General features: G+C 41.5%; 1 protein-coding gene across 1 annotated transcript in view; it reads right to left on the bottom strand.

The window, feature by feature from the left end:
- SLC25A20 (solute carrier family 25 member 20) overlaps positions 1 to 20,057 on the bottom strand; it is a 29,956-nt gene that overhangs the window by 2,644 nt on the left and 7,255 nt on the right. Inside the window, exons 3-5 of the mRNA XM_025916459.2 lie at positions 18,150 to 18,277; positions 15,036 to 15,126; positions 539 to 656 (exon numbers count right to left, since the gene is read on the bottom strand). Coding sequence (XP_025772244.1) covers positions 539 to 656; positions 15,036 to 15,126; positions 18,150 to 18,277 — 337 coding nt within the window. The remainder of the gene's footprint in view (positions 1 to 538; positions 657 to 15,035; positions 15,127 to 18,149; positions 18,278 to 20,057) is intronic.

Genomic DNA, 20,057 nt, shown 5'->3' with positions numbered 1-20,057 from the left:
GTGAGCACAAACATGCATGACAACATTTCATCTTCAAAGCCCCTTCTGAGTAGTCCCCACTGACATGCCCACTCCAAGTTACAAGTACTGCTAGTCTCTGGCCTTCCTCCAAGCTACCACGTTAGGACAAGGATGAGGCTGTGTCTGCCTTTCCTACTGCCACCCCAGCAGAACATGCCTCTCGAAACCATGGTGAGCCCCAGTGTCCTTAAGTCATTCTTTCCTCCCACTCATCCCTCCAGCCATGATTTCTACCTACTTTCCAGTCCCCTGTAACTGCCACTGTCTTAATACATCCTTGAGGGCCAGCCTGCCAGAAGGATGTTGGTTCCCCCTGCCCCCATCCTCATTTGTGTCCATGCCGGCTTGGGTGAGACTGCCTAAAACCAGGGCACACCATGCCAGCCTTCTCAGCCATAAGTGTGGTTTGCATGGTGCCAAAGCTAATCTGGGGACCCAGGTAAGACCCTCTGTGGCAGATGCACCTCAGATGAGCCCCCAACCAAGGTGACCTCAGGTGGAGAACCTAAAAGGTTACCTCGCATGAGGGTGAGCACTGTCCCTTTGTAAATGCCTCGGATCCCAGACTCCTGATACAGCTTCTTTGCACAGTCCAAAGCCCCAGTGTATTTGGTTTCCCCTGAAGAAGCCTGAATCTGAAAGGGAAGGAAAAGTCATCAAAGTCAGCGGCAGCAACATCGAAGTCAATAGACTCAGCATGTTACAGAAGATTACAAGGTGAGTGTGGATGTGGTCATTAGGCATTAGACCAAGAAACACTTCACTGTCAAACTGACGGTTATTTGGAAAATAGAATATTGGTGGAAGTCACTAGGAAATAAAGCTAAATAAAAATATCACAAAGTATGCATATACTGACAAGAAAAAAAAATCAACAGAAGAATTGGAAAATAAGTGGAGGAACCCTCAAATCCAAGAGCATTCCCAATAAAGCTAGTTGGAAGGTCTAGAAAGGAGACAAATACTTCAGTCATTCACTTATTCCTTCAACAAATATCCACTGAATACCAAACCCATTCCAAGCCTTCACTGATCAGGAAGCCTGGTTAAGGAAAGGTGAACAGGAAATGGCATTCAGAGTTCTAAGTCCTGGGATAGAAGTCCTATGCAGAGCCAGGGAAAGGCCAAGGAGAGGCCCCCATCCCAGCTTCAGGGATCCAGAGCCTAAGAGTCAAGAGCATGATAAAGGCAGGCTGGGGTAATCCCAGAAAAGATCCGAGAGAAAGATCCCCATGCAAGATCCATAGGAAGTACAGAGTCAAAGGGAATCAACACACAGAGGCATCAACCAAAGAATAATTAAAGCTGGAGAGTTCGGCTTTAACAGTCCCAAGGAGAAACACTTACAAAATAAATATAGAAGTCCAATAACTTTCTTTTTCTTTTTTTACGTTTATTTACTTTTTTTTTTTAATTTTTTTTTTAACGTTTATTTATTTTTGAGACAGAGACAGACAGAGCATGAACAGGGGAGGGGCACAGAGAGAGGGAGACACAGAATCTGAAACAGGCTCCAGGCTCTGAGCTGTCAGCACAGAGCCCGACGCGGGGCTCGAACTCACGGACCGTGAGATCATGACCTGAGCCGAAGTCGGACGTTTATTTACTTTTGAGAGGAAGAGAGGGAGAGAGAACGTGTGCCTATGAGTGTGCACGAGCAGGGAAGGGGCAGAGAGAGAGGGGGACAGAGGATCCAAAGCAGGCTCCACACTGACAGTAGCAAGGCTGAGCCTGATGCAGGGCTTGAACTCACGAACCATGAGATCAAGACCTGTGCCAAAGTCAGACACTCAACCGACACATATCCCAAGTCTAATAATTTTCTTACACACCAGCAATAACAAGTTGAAAATAACGGAAAATAATTCCATTCAAAATAGCAATAAAGGGGCACCAGGGTGACTCAGTCAGTTGAGCGCTGAACTCTTGATTTCGGCTCAGGTCATGATCCCAGGGTCATGGGATCAAGCCCCACATCAGGTTCTGTGCTGAATGTGACACCTGCTTAAGATTCTCCCTCCCTTAGGGGCACCTGGGTGGCTCAGTCGGTTGAGCGTCCAACTTCGGCTCAGGTCACGATCTCACGGCTCGTGAGTTCAAGCCCCGCGTCAGGCTCTGTGCTGACAGCTCGGAGCCTGGAGCCTGCTTTGGATTCTGTGTCTCCCCCTCTCTCTGCCCCTGCCCCACTTATGTTGTGTCTCTCTCTCAAAAATAAATAAACATTAAAAATTTTTCTAAAAATAACAAAATAGCAATAAAATATATGCATATCAAGCAGTAATAGGATTTGCATAAATAAAACTCTAAAATATCTCTGGGGGACATAAAAGAAGAAATGAACAAAAAGTCATAATTTCTGGTTTATTGGAAAGATCAATTTTTCTAAAAATAATAAATTTAAAACAATGTCAATCAAGTATCAATGGCTTTTTAAAATACAACTTCCCCAAATGATCTGGGCACATGTAGGCCTGGAATGTCTGAGGAATAGCAAGGAGACCCATGTGACCAGAGGACACTGGAGCTGACTCACAGTGACCTGGGAGGCCAAAGAGGATCGGTATGGAATTGACATATTACTATCAGAATCTTCTGTTTAGTGATGAAGGTGACCTGGAGCAATGTGACTGCAAATGGAGGGATGAGAAGGGATAGACTTGGCATCTGTTGAAAGCAAACTTGAACTATTCAACAGATGGGATATATACAGTGAGAAGGAGAGGAACCTAGCATGACTCCTGGGCTTTAGAGCTGAACAACTAGAAAGATGGTGTTGCCACCTGTGGCAACTCAGGTGTTGCCACAACTGAGTTGCAGTTGTAGGTGAAGCAGTTACTGGGAAAGACCAGGAGTTCGTTTTTGCACACAGTGACTCTAAGGTGCCTATTAGTGTCCAAATGGAAATGTTGGATAAACTAGTCTGGAGTTGAGGAAAACGCTGAGTTGGAAATACAAACCAAAGAATCATCAGCATATATATGGTGTTGAAAAATCATGAGAAAAGAAGAAATCATCAAGGAAATGTATGTAATAAGAATAAGCTCTGTGGAGCATGAACATTAAAAGATCAAGATGATGATGAATCAACAAAGGAGACCAAGAAGACCAGCCAAGTAGGTCAGAGGAAAATCGGAAGAGAAGCCAAGTGAAGATAGCTCTCTTTAATAAGAGGAGGGAATCAGCTGAGTCAAATTCTAATGATGGATCAAGAAAGACGAGGGCCAAGAACTGAACACTGGATTTAGTGCAAAGCTCACTGGTGACCTTGACAAAACTATTTTGTTGGAGTTGTGAGGTAAAAGCCAGACTAAAGTGGGTTTAACAATTAGGGAAAAGGAGCTAGAGACAATGAGTAAAAAATACAAACAAAAAAAACCCAAAAACTTCTCAAAGAGTTTTGACATAAGGGGGAGCAAAGACATGAAGCACAGAAATTGATGTGGGAAATAGAACTCGTATTTTCAAGGTGAAAATACAAGCATGTTTATACTTTTACTACTAATGAGAACAATCTAGTGGAGTGCAAAAATTAATGTTGAAGGAAAAGAAAGAAGAACTGTTGAAGTGAGGTCTATGGATGGGTAAGAGGAGATATGATCAAGCAAAGGCATGGGCCACCATCAGTGGAAACAAGCTGAGCAGCCGTGGATGTAGTAACAGGTGCCAAAAGGTGGATGGAGGTGGTGGAGGGCATCTGGTGAAGTCTTCTTCTGGTAGTTTCAGTCTTCTCAGTGAAATAGAAAGCCAAGTTATGTGCTGAGAGAGTGGAGATTTGAGAAGAGAGGAGAGGTATAAAGTAATCACCCAGCAGGCAGAGGAGTGCAAGAGAAGAATACAGATAGAGATTGTCTCATCTAGGAGCAGAAATGGACTTCAGGCACATTGGAAAAGGAAGAAGCCGTGATGGAAAAGACTGATGAACACGGTTACTGAAAATAAACATCTCCTTAGTTAAAATCAATATACAGACTTTGTTTCTAGGAAGTACTTTTCCCTATTCTTCCTGCTAAAGTGCAACAACAACAAAAAACCCTAGACATTATTTTTATTTTATTTTTTCAGTGCAGAAAAGGTGGTTTAATTAAAGCATGGGGACAGAACCCATGCGCAGAAAGAGCTGTCGAAAATCTTAGACGTTATTTAAAAATCTTTTTTCATGTTTTTTATTTATTTTTGAGAGAAAGAGAGAGAGACAGAGTACGAGTAGGGGACGGGCAGAGTGACAGGGAGACACAGAATCCACAAAGCAGGTTCTAGGCTCTAAGCTGTCAGCACAGAGCCTGACGAGGGACTCGAACCCATGAACCACAAGATCATTACCTGAGCCAAAGTTGGACGCTTAACCGACTGAGCCACCCAGGCGCCCCTAGACATTATTTTTAAAACAAACATGAGAAGAGTCTGAAAGTTTGAAGAAAAAGGAAGACTGGCTAGGGACCTTCGAACTTGAGTAATGACATGGTGGTGAGTTCTTTGGATTTTCTTTTTGATTTATCTCCGACTTGAAGCTGAGGAAACTGGCAATCCAGGAACCCAAACAAACATAAACCAAAAAAAAAAAAAAAAAAAAAAAGCCTCAAGAAAAGCCTGTGTTCTCTACACAAAGGACCAGGAAAGGGATAGCCTAGAAAGACAAAAATTTTTTAGGCAATAAACACTTTACTCCCAACCATTCACCATAGGAAACAAAAAACAAAATATGGGCCTCACTCCCATCCACACCATCAAAGACCAAGTGGGGAGCTTAGACTTCCACCCTTGTAGGGCTGTAACAACATGCTGTCAGGGTGGAGTCAGAGAAGGCCAAGTAGGGAACTAGGACTTTCATCCCTTCCAACCAGTAACAGCGCCCTTCTACGGGGTCAGTGGAGATGTTGGAAGTCCCACACCCACCCAGCAGTAAAAAGAAGTGCCCCACCCTGCGATGCCAACAGAGGCTGAGTGGGGAACCTAGACTTCTACCCCCACCTGGTAGTAACAAAGCAGCATCTTTCCCTTTCCTGATAAAAAGTCAGAGAAAGCCAGCTAAAAGATAAAGTTTAAATAAGATCCACAGTTGCAACGTAATATATAAATATCCAGGTCCCAACTGAAAATCATTCATCATGCCCCAAACCTGGTAGATCTCAAACTGAAAGGAAAAAGACAAACAACAGATGACAATACCAAGGTAACAGAGCCATTATTATTATCTGACAAAGAAAGATTTGTTTTGTTTCTTTGTTTTTGTTTTTTTTAATCTGCCAAAGATTTTATTTTTTTTTTAATTTTTTAATGTTTGTTTATTTATTTATTTATTTTTGAGACAGAGAGAGACAGAGCATGAGCAGGGGAGGGTCAGAGAGAGAGGGAGACACAGAATCCGAAACAGGCTCCAGGCTCTGAGCTGTCAGCCCAGAGCCCGATGCGGGGCTCGAACTCACGGACCGCGAGATCATGACCTGAGCCGAAGTCAGACGCCCAACTGACTGAGCCACCCAGGCGCCCTGATGTTTATTTATTTTTGAGACAATGTGAGAGACAGAGTGCGAGCAGGGGAGGGGCAGAGAGAGAGGGAGATATAGAATCTGAAGCAGGCTCCAGGCTCTGAGCTGTCAGCCCAGAGCCTGACGTGGGGCTCAAACTCACAAACTGTGAGATGGTGACCTGAGCCGAAGTTGGATGCTTAACCCACTGAGCCACTCAGGCACCCCTATCTGCCAAAGATTTTAAAGCAGCCATGGGGAAAAAAAAAAATCCTTCAGTAAGTAATTATAAATATGCTTGAAACAGATGAAAATATAGAAAGCCACAGCACAGAAATAGAAGATATAAAGAAGAACTAAATGGAAACTGTATAATTGAAAAATGGAGGGGTACCTGGGTGGCTCAGTTGGTTAGGAGTCCAACTTTTTTTTTTTTTAAGTTTATTTATTTTGAGACAGACAGAGACAGCACGAGTGGTGGAGGGGCAGAGGGAGAGGGAGAATCCTGAGCAGGCTCTGCATAGTCAGTGCAGAGCCTGATGTGAGGCTCAAACCCACAAAACCATGAGATCATAACCTGAGCCAAAATCAAGAGTCACACACTCAACCAACTGAGCCACCCAAGCACTCCAGGAATCCAACTGTTGATCTCAGCTCAGGTCTTAATCTCAGGGTTGTGAGTTCAGGCCCCACATTGGGCTCCAAGCTGGGCATGGTGCCTCCTTAAAAATAATAATAAGAAAATAAATAAATAAATAAATAAATAAATAAATAAATAAATAAATAAATAGATAGATAAATAGATAAATAGATAAATAGATAAATAAATAAATAATACAACTGAAAAAGAAAAGAAAAACACAACTGAAATAAAAAGTTCAATGGATGGCTCACTTCAGAGCAGAACAGAAGAGAGAAAAAAAATCAGTGAACTGGAAGATAAAACAATGGAAAACCCAATCTGAACAACAGAAATAAAACAGACTGAAACAGACTGAACGGAACTCAAGGATCTGTGTGACTATAATAAAACAATCTAATATTTGTGGCCTCAGGGTCCCAGAAGGAGAGGAGAAAATAGGATGGGACTGAAAATGTACTCGAAGAAATAACTACTAAGAAGTTCCCAAAATGTTCCCAATGTGGCAAAACATAAACATATAGATTCAACAAGCTAAGCAAATACTAAACAGAATAAACCCAAATAAATCCATGCAATGACACATCACAAATTAACTTCTGAAATCTAATGACAGAGAAAAAAAAAATCTTAAGAGCAGCCAGAGGAAAATGACGCTTTAGCTAAACAATTTGAATGACAGCAGAAACCAGGATGATAGAAACAAATGGCACAGTATTTTTCAGGTACTGAAAGAAAAGAATTGTCAACCCAGAATCCAATGTCTAGCAAAAATATCCTTCAGGAATAAAGGGGAAATCAGGCATTCTTAGATGAAGGAAAACTGAGAGAATGTCAACAAAAGATGACCTACCCCAAAAGAATAGCTGCCCCAAAAGAATGGGAAGTTCTCTACACAGAAAAGAAACAATGAAAGAAGGAACTCTGAAACATCAGGGAACGAAGGAAGAACACAGTAAGCAAAATTATGGGATAGAGATAAAAAGGCCAATCTACCAAGAAGACACAGCAATTCAAAATGTGTATGTACCAAACAAAAAAAAAAAACTACAAACTATGTATAGCAAAACTGATAGAATTGAAAGGAGAAACAAACAAACCCACGATTACAGTTGGAGATTTCAACTCCCTCTATCAACAAATTGGTAGAACAAAAAGACTGAAAATCACCAAGGATAAAGAAGAACTCAGTACTATCAACCAAGAGGATCTAATCGACATTTATAGAACACTCCACCAAATGACAACAGATTACACATTCTTTCAAGTGCCCATAGACATAAGCCAAGACAGACCATGGGCATAAAACAAACCTCAAGAAATTTAAAAGATTTAAAATTTTTGTTTGCGTTTATTTACTCATTTATTTTGACAGAGAAAGAGAGGCAAAGAGAGAGAGAATGCCAAGCAGGCTCCATGCTGTCAGTGCAAAGCCCAACATGGGGCGCAAATTCACGAACTGTGAGATTATGACCTGAGCCAAAATCAAGAGTCAGATGCTTAACCGACTGAGCCACACAGGCACCCCTAAAGGTTTTAAATAATACAGAATACGTTCTCTGATCACAATGGACTAAAAACTAGAAATCAATAATCTCCAACACTGTAAACCAAACAACACTCTTCTAAACAATTCAAAAAGGGGGCGCCTGGATGGCTCAGTGGGTTAAGCGTCTGACTTCAGCTCAGGTCATGATCTCGAAGTTTGTGGGTTTGAGCCCTGTGTCGGGCTCTGTGCTGACAGCTTGGAGCCTGGAGCCTGCTTCAGATTCTGTGTCTCCCTCTCTCTCTGCCCCTCCCCAGGTCACACTCTGTCTCTGTCTCTCTCAAAAATAAATAAACATTAGGAAATAATAATAATTCAAAAAGGAAGTCTCAAAGGAAATTAGAAAACACACTGAACTGACTGGCAATTAAAATATATCTAACTTTGGGATGCCTGTCAGCCAGAAAAGCATGTGAGTGCTGATCTCAGTCAGGGTTGTGGGTTTGAGTCCCATGTTGGATATAGAGATTACTTAAATAAATAAACTTATATATATAAATAAGTTTGTAAGACATAGCTAAAGTGCTGCTGAAATGAAACCCTATAGCACTGACTGCATACATTAGAAAGGAGGAAAAGGCTCAAATCAACAATCTAATAAGCTCTCACCTCAAAAACCTCCCTAAGGGGCACCTGGATGGCTCAGTCAGCTAAGTGTTCCAACTGTGGCTCAGGTCATGATCTCACAGTTTGTGAGTTCAAGCCCTGCATTGGGCTCTCCACTGTCAGCGCAGAGCCTGCTTCACATCCTCGGTCCCCCTGCTCCTTCTCTGCCCCTCCCCTGCTCATGCTCTCTCTTTCAAAAATAAACATTTGTAAAACAAAAACAAAGAAAAGCAAACTAAACCTACAACAAGCAAAAGGAAGTAAATAATAAAGATACAAGCAGAAACCAATGAAATTGAAAACAGAAAAATAGAGGAAATCAGTACAACAAAAAACTATTTTCTTGAAAGGATCAAAAAAATTAACAAACCTCTAGTGAGGCTGACAAAAAAGAGAGAGAAGTCACAAATTACTAATATCAGGAATAAAACAGAAGATACCACCACAGACCCTGTAGACATCAAAAGGATAATAAGGGAATACTACAAACAACTCTACACACAATTTAACAACATAGATGAGAAAAGAAAAACATAAACTACCACAATTTGCCCAACATGAAATAATTAATTTGAATAGCCTTGTAACTATTAAGAAAATTGAATTCATAATTTTAAAACTCTTCTCTCCCAAATCCATAATTTATTATAAAATCCTAACAAAGCGGGGCGCCTGGGTGGCGCAGTCGGTTGGGCGTCCGACTTTAGCCAGGTCACGATCTCGCGGTCCGTGAGTTCGAGCCCCGCGTCAGGCTCTGGGCTGATGGCTCGGAGCCTGGAGCCTGTTTCCGATTCTGTGTCTCCCTCTCTCTCTGCCCCTCCCCCGTTCATGCTCTGTCTCTCTCTGTCCCAAAAATAAATAAAAACATTGAAAAAAAAATTTAAAAAAAAAAAATAAAATCCTAACAAAGGTTTAAAGAATTAACACCAATTCTACAATCTCTCTTAGAAAACAGAAAAGGGAGCACTTCCCAATTCATTTCATGAAATTAGTATTATCCTAATATCAAAACCGCATAAAACAATACAGGAAAAAAAAATATGACAGACCTATATCTTTCATGATTGTACATGCAAAAATCTTTAACAAAACATAAGCAAATAGAATTCAGCAACATATAAAAAGAATTATACACCATGTCAACTTGGTGGGTTTATTCTAGCAACGCAAAGTTGGTTAAATACTTGAAAATTAATTGCTGTAATCTACCATATTAACAAGTTAAAGAAAACTCACATGATCACATCAATCCATGCAGAAATAAAAAAAGTATTTGACAAAAGTCAATATCCATTCATGATAAAATTCTCAGAAAAAAGGGTAAAAGAAGGTAACTTCCTTAATTTCATAAAGAACATCTACAAAAAAAAAGTATATCTAACATATTTAACAATGAAATAGTGAATACTTCCCTGTAAGATTGGGAAGAAGGCAAAAATGTCCATTCTCGTCATTCAACATAGTACTGGAAGTTCTAGCCAGTGAAATAAGGAAATAAAAGTTAAACATATCAGAAATGAAGAAATAAAACTGTCTCTATTTGCAAATGGCATGACTTTCTACATAGAAAATCTCACAGATTGAATAAAAAAAATAATCCTAGAACTAATAAGGGATTCAGGAAGGTCACAGGACATAAGATTAACATATAAAAATCAATTGTGTTTCTATGAGCTAGCTAAGAACATGTAGATAACAAAATTAAACTTACAGCACCATTCCCAACGCCATTTTTAAAAAGATTTTATTTTTAATCTCTGTACCTAACACTTGGGCTTGAACTCACAACCCTGAGATCAAGAGTCACGTGCTCTACCAACTGAGCCAGCCAGGCACCCCTACAATGCCATTTTTGCAAGTCAAAAAAGAGAGAAGACTTAAATATAAATTTAAAGAAACATGTACAGGATTTAGATGCTTAAAAGTACACAGTACTGATGAAAGAAATTAAAGTTCTAAATAAATGGAGAGACATACCATGTCCATGGATTGGAAGACTCAAAACAGTATCAATTTCATCCAAATTGACCTATAGATTTAACATACATCTCAGCAAAATTTTTCTCAATTTTCTATATTACCCTTAAGTTTATATGGAAATACAAAGCAATTAGAATAGCTAGAATAAGGGTTTTTTTTTTTCTTAAGAATAAAGTGGGAGGGATCAGTCTACTCAATTTCAAGACTTAGTACATGCCTATATTAATCAAGACTGTGTAGTATTAGTAAAAGGATAGACATATAGATCAATGGAAGAAAATACAGAACAAAGCAGTAGATCCACACAAATATGCCCAGTTGATTCTTTTTTAAGTTTATTATTTATTTGAGAGAGAGAGGGAGAGCATGAGCAGGGGAAGGGCAGAGAGAGAGAAAACAAAGTATTCCAAGAAGGCTCCACACTGTCAGCGCAGAGCCTGATGTAGGGCTCAAACTCGTGAACCGTGAGATCATGACCTGAGCCGAAACCAAGAGTCAGACGCTTAACTGCATGAGCCCACCCAGGTGCTGCTATGCTGAGTTGATTTTTAACATAATGTAAACAATTCAGTGAAGTAAGATAAGTCTTTTCAACAAGTGGCACTGATGCAATGGGACAGCCATAGGCAAATTTTTGTACATTATATACAAATTCATTCAAAATGGGGTCACATACTTAAATGTAAAATGTTAAACTATAAATAGAATTCTTAGGGACACCTGGGTAGCTCAGGCAGTTAAGCATCTGACTTCGGCTCAGGTCATGATCTCAGTTCATGAGTTCGAGCCCCACATCAGGCTCTGTGCTTATAGCTCAGAGCCTGGAGCCTGCTTTGGATTCTGTGTCTCCTTCCCTCTCTGACCCTGCCCTTCTCCTGCTTTGTCTCTCTCTTTTGTTTCTAAAAAAAAAAAAAAAAAAATAGAATACTTAGAAAAAAGCACAGAAGAAAATCTGGGATCTCAGGCTAGGTAAAGAGACCCAATGCCTCAAATACCTAAAGTCCAATCCATAAAAGAAAAATTAACAAACCCAACTTTATTAAAATTAAAAATGTTTGCTCAAGGGGTTCCTGGATGGCTCAGTCAGTTGAGCATCTGACTCTTGGTTTTGACTCAGGTCATGATCTTATGGTTCATGAGTTCGAGCCTTGCATCGGGCTCTGAGCCTGCTTGGGATTCTCTCTCTCTCCCTCTCTCTGCCCCTTCCCCACACAGAGAGAGAGCACAAAATAAACATTAAAAAGAAAATGTTTGCTCAAGATACTCTGTTAAGAGGATGAAAAGCCAAACTATAAACTGAGAGAAAATATTTGCAAACCATGTATCTGTCAAACCACTAGTATCTATCTATCACTTCTCGGCATTTTGGCTAAGATCAAGCATAGTATTTGCTCTTATTTAAACCACTAGTATCTAGAATAAAGGACTCTAAAAACTCAACAGTAAAGGGGCACCTGGGTGGCTTAGACGGTTCAGTGGTTGAGCTTCCGACTCTTAATTTTTGCTCAGGTCATGATCCCAGGATTGCGTGATCGAGCCCCACATTGGGCTCTGTGCTGAGCGAGAAGCCTGCTTAAGATTCTCCCTCTCTCTCTCTCTTTTACTCTCTCTCTCTCTCTTCCTTTGCCCCTCTCCCATGTTTGTTCTCTCTCTTTAAAAAAAAAAAAAACAAAAAAAAACCCTAAACATGCAACTACCATATGACTCAATAATTGTACTCCTGGGCATTTATCCCAGAGAAATGAAAACTTATTTTCTCAGCAAAACCTCTGAATACAAATGTTTATACCATCTTTATTCATAATACCCCCAAACTGGAAACAACCCAGATGTCCTTCAATGGATGAAAAGTTAAACACACCACAGACTATTAAAGAGAAATGAATAATTCATACATGCAACAATCTGGTGAATCTCCAGAAAATTATGTTGAGTTAAAAATGCCAATCCAGGGGCGCCTGGGTGGCTCAGTCAATTAAGCATCCGGCTTTGGCCCAGGTCATCATTTCACTTTGTGAGTTCAAGTCCCACGTTGGACTTGTTGCTGTCAGTCAGTGCAGAGCCTGCTTCAGATCCTGTCTGTGCCCCACCCCTCCCCACCCCCGGTGTGTCCCTCCCCCTCCCCCAAAAAAGAATTCATAATTACAAAAAAAATTTGTTAAAGCCAATCCAAAAAGTTTACTTGGGAACTTTACTATAGTATGATTCCATTTATATAACATTCTTGAAATTCTAAAATTATAGAAATGGAGTATAGACTCGTGGTTGCTGGGCCAGTTAAGAACTAGAGTGGGAGAAGGAAAATGGATGTGGCCATGGCAATGATGGAAATATTCTGTATCTTTACCATATCAATACAATATTCTGGATGTAATATTGTTCTAGGGTTTTACAAGATGTTACCTTTATGGGAAAACTGGATAAAGGGTACAAGTGATCTCTCTGTATTATTATTTTTCCCTTTACATTATTTTTTACAAGTGCACATACATCTATAATTATCTCAAAATAAAAAGCTTAATTAAAAAATACACAAAATTGGAATAAAGCTTGCACCGTTAAAAGCTCAAAAAAATACACAAAAATAAATGACAAATGCAAACCATGTAAAAGACTTGCCACATACAGTAAGTAATTAACAACCTTAACACGCCCAAAGCTTTTATAAGCCAAAAAAACAAACAAATGAGCAAAGAAAAATAGGTACTTCATAAAGAAACAATACAAACAACTAATATTCATCAGAGTAATTAACCTCACTATCATTTAAAAGCAAGAAAAATTGGGGTTCCTGGTGGCTCAGTTGGTTGTGTGACCGACTTCAGTTCAGGTCATGATCTTGTGGTTCGTGAGTCCGAGCCCCACATCAGGCTGCCTGTCAATGCAGAGCCCGCCTCAGATCCTCTGTCCCTCTCTCTCTGCCCCTTCCCACTTGTGCTCTCTCAAAAACAACCATTTAAAAAAATAAAAACGTGAAAAAATTAAAACAATGCAAATTTTTCACCCATCAGACTGGCAGAGATTGTAAATTAGATGCTGCAGAGTTTCCTGGTCAGTGGGTGCTCCTGTATTATTGACTGAGAATAGAAAGGGATAGGCCTTTATAGGAGGGCCATTTGGTAATATGTTTTAAAAACTTTTTAAAGTATACACCTTTAGGGGGTGCCTGGGTGGCTGAGTTGGTTAAGCGTCCAACTCTTGATCTTGGCTCAGGTCATGATTTCATGGTTCATGGGATCAAGCCCCATATTGAGCTCTATGCTGACAGTATGGAGACTGCTTGGGATTCTCTTTGTCTCTCTAGCTCTCTCCCTGTCCCCCCACCTCAAAATAAACAAAGTTTAAATAAATAAATAGATAAATAAATAAATAAATGTACACACATTTAAACATACTAATTTCATGTCTGGACATTTATTCTAAGAAAATAATCAGGTATACATGGGGTGCCTGGGTGGCTCAGTCAGTTGAGCTTCCTACTTTGGCTCAGGTCAAGATCTCACAGTTAGTGGGTTGGAGCCCCACATTGGGCTCTGTGCTGACAGCAGGGGCCTGCTTCAGATCCTCTGTCGCCCTCTCACTCTGCCCCTCCCCTGCTCTCTCTCTCAAAAATAAATAAACATTAAAAAAAAGAAAAGAAAAGAAAAGAATCAGATATACACACAAAAACTTATTTATAAAGATCTTCGCTATTGTATATAATTTGTCATGCCCCCAGATAAGGAATTATTGGGTAAATGACAGCCATGTAATGAAATAAGATACAGAACATGATGCTTGAGAAAAAACAACCACAGAAAATTACGATACATCAAGTGAAAAAAGCTGGTTATAAAACTAATGCATTATGTGACCTCAATTTTATTTCAAAAGTTAACATTTCCTAACATACATGTTTACCAAAAAGGCTAGAAGAATTCACACAAAAACATACCAGTGGTTACCTCAGTGAGGTGGTATCATGGGTGATAAATACATTTTTTTTCTTTGTGCTTCTCTGCATTATCAAAATTTTCTAGCAAGAATTATGTGTTAAATTACTTCAGCTATTAGAAGAAAACAGCACTAACTTTTTTTGTTTTAAAAGGAGCCTGTGGGGGCGCCTGGGTGGCGCAGTCGGTTAAGCGTCCGACTTCAGCTCAGGTCACGATCTCGCGATCCGTGAGTTCGAGCTCCGCGTCGGGCTCTGGGCTGATGGCTCAGAGCCTGGAGCCTGTTTCCGATTCTGTGTCTCCCTCTCTCTCTGCCCCTCCCCCGTTCATGCTCTGTCTCTCTCTGTCCCCAAAATAAATAAACGTTGAAAAAAAAAATTTAAAAATAAATAAATAAATAAATAAATAAAAGGAGCCTGTGTGGTAAGGCAGGAGACCAATTCACACCCTTGGCTGTCAATGAGCCAGGTACTCAAAGGGCACTGAGTCTTTGGGCAACTGGTAGAGACATAAGATACACAGGCAGAAGTAGCCTCCCTTCCACCTCTGAAGAAACACGGTTCACCTTTCAGAGTTCCTGAAGTACTGTTAATAAGAGTGGATAAGTCTAGAATGACACATCACAGGTGTGACATTCTGGTTGGTTTGTTACACTGTCCTGGTTCTCGATTCTACTACGATTGCTTCCATGCTCTTGAAAACCTTGAAACTGTTTTGCACACCTGACCTGAAGCCTTTATAAAGGGTGAAAGGACATAAACATCCACACAAAATTGCATACTGAATGGAAAAAGCTAGCTGCCTCCCCCCAGATCACATTCCCCCACACCAGCTCATACTCTTACCTGTAGCAAGCACTTGATCCGTTCTCCAGGGGTCATAATTCCCGTGGTGAATACACCAGATAACATCCCAGCTGCAAATATTTGGGGGTAGCTGTATTGAAAACAAAAACCAGAGGCAACCCCTGTGACTAACCACCCAGGACAGCAGCAATCCCAGCACGAAGGATGACTTTGTAAGAAAAAATAAGCACTTGGACTAGGCAGAAGCCCAGCAGAAATAAACCATATTTTGCACAAAAGCAAAGTTCTAGGTGTATTCTGAGGTCAAATTTTCCAGGGCAGAGGTCTCAGTACCAAGAGTAATATGAGCTTGGTCAAGAAGGCCACCTGCACACTCGGTTGGCCTCACCCACAGAAGCTTTATAGTGAGACATAGTTCCCTGCCTGGGCCTGTCATGCACAATGACTACAGATTAGTTTTTAGGCTTCACTGAGCCTTGACTCCCCATTTGTAAAACTCAGGGTTGTTGTGGAAAAAAGCCTCCAACTCAAGATTTGGGTCTCAGTCAACCCCAGTTTCCCTCCAATCTCACTTCCTCTGGATCAGCAAGGGCCTGAGAACATTTTAAGCCAAGACTCAAGCAAGACAGCATCAAGGCTGGGGGGACAGTTGTGGCCATTTCCACAGGATGAAGGGCACCCAGGCCAATTGCAAAGAGTGTGCTGTTAAGATGCTGAAAAAGGCCCAGACAGGGATGGTACCCAGAGAGGCATGATGAGTTCTGTAGCCCTCTGGGCAGGGAATGATCCCTCAGCGGCCAGAGAGATGGATCCTCACCCTGGCCCCTACAGAATAAACCACATGAAGTATTTGGAGGTGAGGCTCCAGGTATCTATAGCACACAGCTGTCTGTGCTACCTCTGGCATCTCCTTTTCTATTAGTAATACAAGGGTCACCAGGAGGCAATGGAGCACAAAGCTATAATTAACATCTCAACAGAGCCTCCACAATTTAAGAAAGGTTACTAAAAATCTTCAGTTACTTGCCAGAGCCTCAGGCCCCTCCTGACCCCAACCTCTGACAGTTGAGCCTTCAGCCAGGTCCCACTCAACAAGAGCCCAAGACCTGGAGAACAGATGTCAAACGGGGTAGAGAGACATCTACTGCAGTCCTTCCCTCTAGGTAGGGCATAAGTTTCAACAGCCCTGTTTTTGTTGTTGTTGTTTTATATTCTCACTCCAGGCAGGGCCCACACATATACCTCAGGCATGCAGACCTAGCACACAGGTTGGCTGTCGAACAGTCAAGAGACTTGCTTTCATGCACGGCCTCCTTCACAGACACAGTTCACACTGCTGTCTCCAAGAGGAGCCCTCTCAGCAACTGAAGTTCTCCTCAGGAGACCAACATGCTCTGTACTTTGCAGGATGCCCATACTCCAGGCCAGGGACATCCCCATCTCTTGGGAATAAGGACTTTTCTCTGAATGGGTTCTCTGTGTGTGCCCAGAGAACTCTTTAGACACTCTATGACTGCCTGGCCCATTCTGCCACTCCCCACCCCCACCCTAGGCTGGTATCTGTGAGTCTGAACCTTCTTGGGGATCCACTCCAAGATCCTGGTAATGCTCATTTCCATACTATCCTCAAATACCACTGCAGGGAAGGGAAACATGGCAGGGCTGATGTCCAGAATTTAAAACATGGCAAGATTATACGAGTGGGGTCCTCAGTGTCTCAACCTTTGCTCAAGCAGGAAGGGTATTTCTTTGTAAGCTGATGTGATTGTACAGGGAATACAACCCACAGGTCTAAGTACTAACAATGACCCCACTGGGGGTTTTAGTGCATGGCCCCAGTATAACTATAACTATGAGCTGGTACATGAGCTAGAATACCAGCTTCTCAGAGAAGACATGTGTCCCTAGGACATTTGGACTACCAACAGCCAAACACAGCTTCAAAAGGACCCCATACACATTCACATTTGTGGCCACCTGTGGCTATTTATAGAAGCTTGTCACATTCAGAGGGTCACAAGGACTCCAGAAATAGTTTCACATTATAAGCATCTCATCTACGTCCTAGACCCTTACTCAGCATGCTGTGGCCTGAAGTAGTGACAGAAAACAACCACACAGCACCCTGGGCTTCCTCCCTCAAACTCTTGGACCTAGACCTGGCCAGCCTCTGTGGGATCTGTGCTGCCTGCAGCCCTTCCCAGGAGTTGTTGTCACCCTGCAAGTCTCAGACTGAGGACATCTTATCATCCCATGTTTCCACTCTGAATCCCCCTGCAGGCCAAGAAGCTGGTCTGATGAAAAGTACATCATAGTGAATATAGTCACTATGTAATAACTTTGTATGGTGACAGATGGGAACTACACTTACCATGTGAGCATTTCATAATGTATGTAATTGTTGAATCACTACATTATATACTTGAAACTAATATTATGTGTCAACTATACTTCAATTAAAAATTTAAAAAGGTTTAATTAAAAAAATTGAGAGGCACCTGGGTGGCTCAATCAGTTAAGTGTCCAACTTCGGCTAAGGTCATTATCTCCTGGTTCATGAGTTCAAGCCCTGCGTCAGGCTCTGTGCTAACAGCTCAGAGCCTGGAGCCTGCTTTGGATTCTGTGTCTCCCTCTCTCTCTGCCCCTCCCCTGCTCATACACACACACTCTCTCTCTCTCTCAAAAACAAATAAACACTAAAAAAAAAAAAAAAAAAAATTGAGAAACACCTGGGTGACTCAGTTGGTTAAGGGTCCTTCCCTTTTCCCAAGCAGGGGATGGAAGACAAGGCTGCTGTTGTCATTGCTGTGGCACTGGGGACTGTTCATGGCATTTTACATACTTTTTCACATTCAGACCTCTCAATGCTATGGGGTTGATATTACTAATATCCACAGTAAGTGATACTACTTCATAGAAGATATTATGACAACCTGGTAGGGAAGATGGGGGAGGATTTGGGGTTGTTTTCTTTTTCCCTTTGGTTCACAGGGCAAAAGAAGCTCAAGTACCTCCCTCATGTGGAGCAACCAGGAGCCAGTGTTAGGGGTCCAGAAGGACAGCCACTCCCTATCTGCCAAGATTTTTCACTTTGACCCATGTCACACCACCAGGCGGAACACCTTCAAGTGCTCCAGACCTGTAAGTACTCACCTGAGCACATCCTCTGGGCATTTCTGTTGCAGTTTCTTCCCCAAACCAAACCCAAAGAAGCACACAGCGAACATGGGGGTGACCCCAATGATGGGGGCAGCCATGCCCCGATATAGCCCCGTGATGCCCTGCAAGGAATCACAGAAACAGAAGCTGTTTATAGACACAAGTACCCTTTATACCGCTGAAACAGCGACGTACTGTGTCCTCTAAACTGTGGCTTCCTTCCTTCACCTCTTCTCCGAGTGAAGAGAACTTTCAAAAGGAAGAAAAACCCCTGGGAGCCTGGGTGGCTCAGTCGATTAAGTGTCCAATTCTTGGTTTCAGCTCAGGTCATGATGTCACAGTTCATGAGTTTGAGTCCTGCTTTGGGTTCTGTGCTGATGGTGCAGAGCCTGCTTGGCATTCTCTCTCTCTCCTCCTGCATCTCTTTCTCTCTCTCTCTCAAAATAAATAAACTTAAAAAAAAAAAAACAAAAGGAAGAAACCCCCAGAAATAGTTGTCCTTTTATACACTGCTGAAGAAACCAGAAACAGCTTTTATTCTGGAAAGCAATCTGGCAATATGCAGCATGCCCTTTCATCAGGAAATTCTGTGTCTAGAAGTTTATTCTAAGAAAATACTCAGAGATGTAAAAAGAGAATGACATTAGGCATTTATAAGCTCCCAAAATTTTGGAATAATCCAAAAAACTCCCAAATAGGAGATTAACAAGACAAATGATGGGAATTCCATAAATGGACTATCACACGGCCATTAAATCACATTGTAACATGAGAAGATGCTATTAAGTCTACTTAGAGACCACTAAAAAGGCAGGCTAGAAGATAAGATGTATAATGTGATCTGACTTCCTTGGAGTGAGATGACAGGTAATTAAGAAATTTTTGTATTTTCCAAGTACTAAGATATAGGGTTTTTATTATTAGAAACAATAGTAAGACTGCACATCAATTTTCACTCATGTAGTTTGTGATAAAATCAACTATGCCAGTAGCCAATAAACAGACAAACAGATATCCCAACCAAATGAGGTTCGTAACCAGGGGAAAAGATTTGGGACCCAGGAGACCAAGGGTTGAGCCCAAGAGAGGTAAAGGAGGCTTCTGGGATGGCGTTGGGTACTGTGGGCCTGGAAAGAAGCCAGTCCACACAAGAGTATGAGGATAGAGGACCCCAGAAGGGAAGTTTCCCAAAAAAAACAAAAAACAAAGCAAAACAACTCACAGTGGAAGAACAGATTACAACTGTTTAGGCAGTGTGGAAAACCAAACAGAAAGGTACTCCACAGAGCTTTCTTAGGTACAAGATAACCAAGACAGCAATTCAAAGAAACACAAGCAAAAGAAACTGACACAATTATTTTACCTAACCTCAAGAAAAACAAAAAGTCACACAAGAAATAAAATGCGCATCATACTATATTACTTAAGAGGAAAAAAATATATAAAGTTGTAATCATGAAAACAGTAAATTGGATTAAACCACAACATATGATAAAACTATACAGGCAGAGCAGAAAGGGCATAAAGAAATGTAAGACTAGGGGCACTTGGGTGGCTCAGTTGGTTAAGTGTGACTCTTGGTTTAGGCTCAGGTCACAATCTCATGGTTTGAGTTCAAGCCCTACATTGGGCTTTGTGCTGACAGCGCGGAGCCTGCTTGGGGTTCTCTCTCTCAGCCACTCCCCTGCATGTGCGCATGTGTGTGCTTTTTCCTCTCTCTCAAAAATAGATAAATAGGGGCACCTGGGTGGCTTAGTCTGTAAAGCATCTGACTTCAGCTCAGGTCATGATCTCACGGTTTGTGAGTTTGGGCCCTGCATAGGGCTCTGTGCTGACAGCTCAGAGCCTGGAGCCTGCTTCAGATTCTGTGTTTCCCTCTCTTGCTGCCCCTCTTCCACTTGT

Source organism: Puma concolor, chromosome A2, assembly GCF_028749965.1.
Source record: "Puma concolor isolate L17-30 chromosome A2, mPumCon1.1.hap2, whole genome shotgun sequence".
Lineage (NCBI taxonomy): Eukaryota > Metazoa > Chordata > Mammalia > Carnivora > Felidae > Puma > Puma concolor.
The sequence above is the reverse complement of the archived record's forward strand: the minus strand, read 5'-3'. Positions and strand labels throughout refer to the sequence as shown.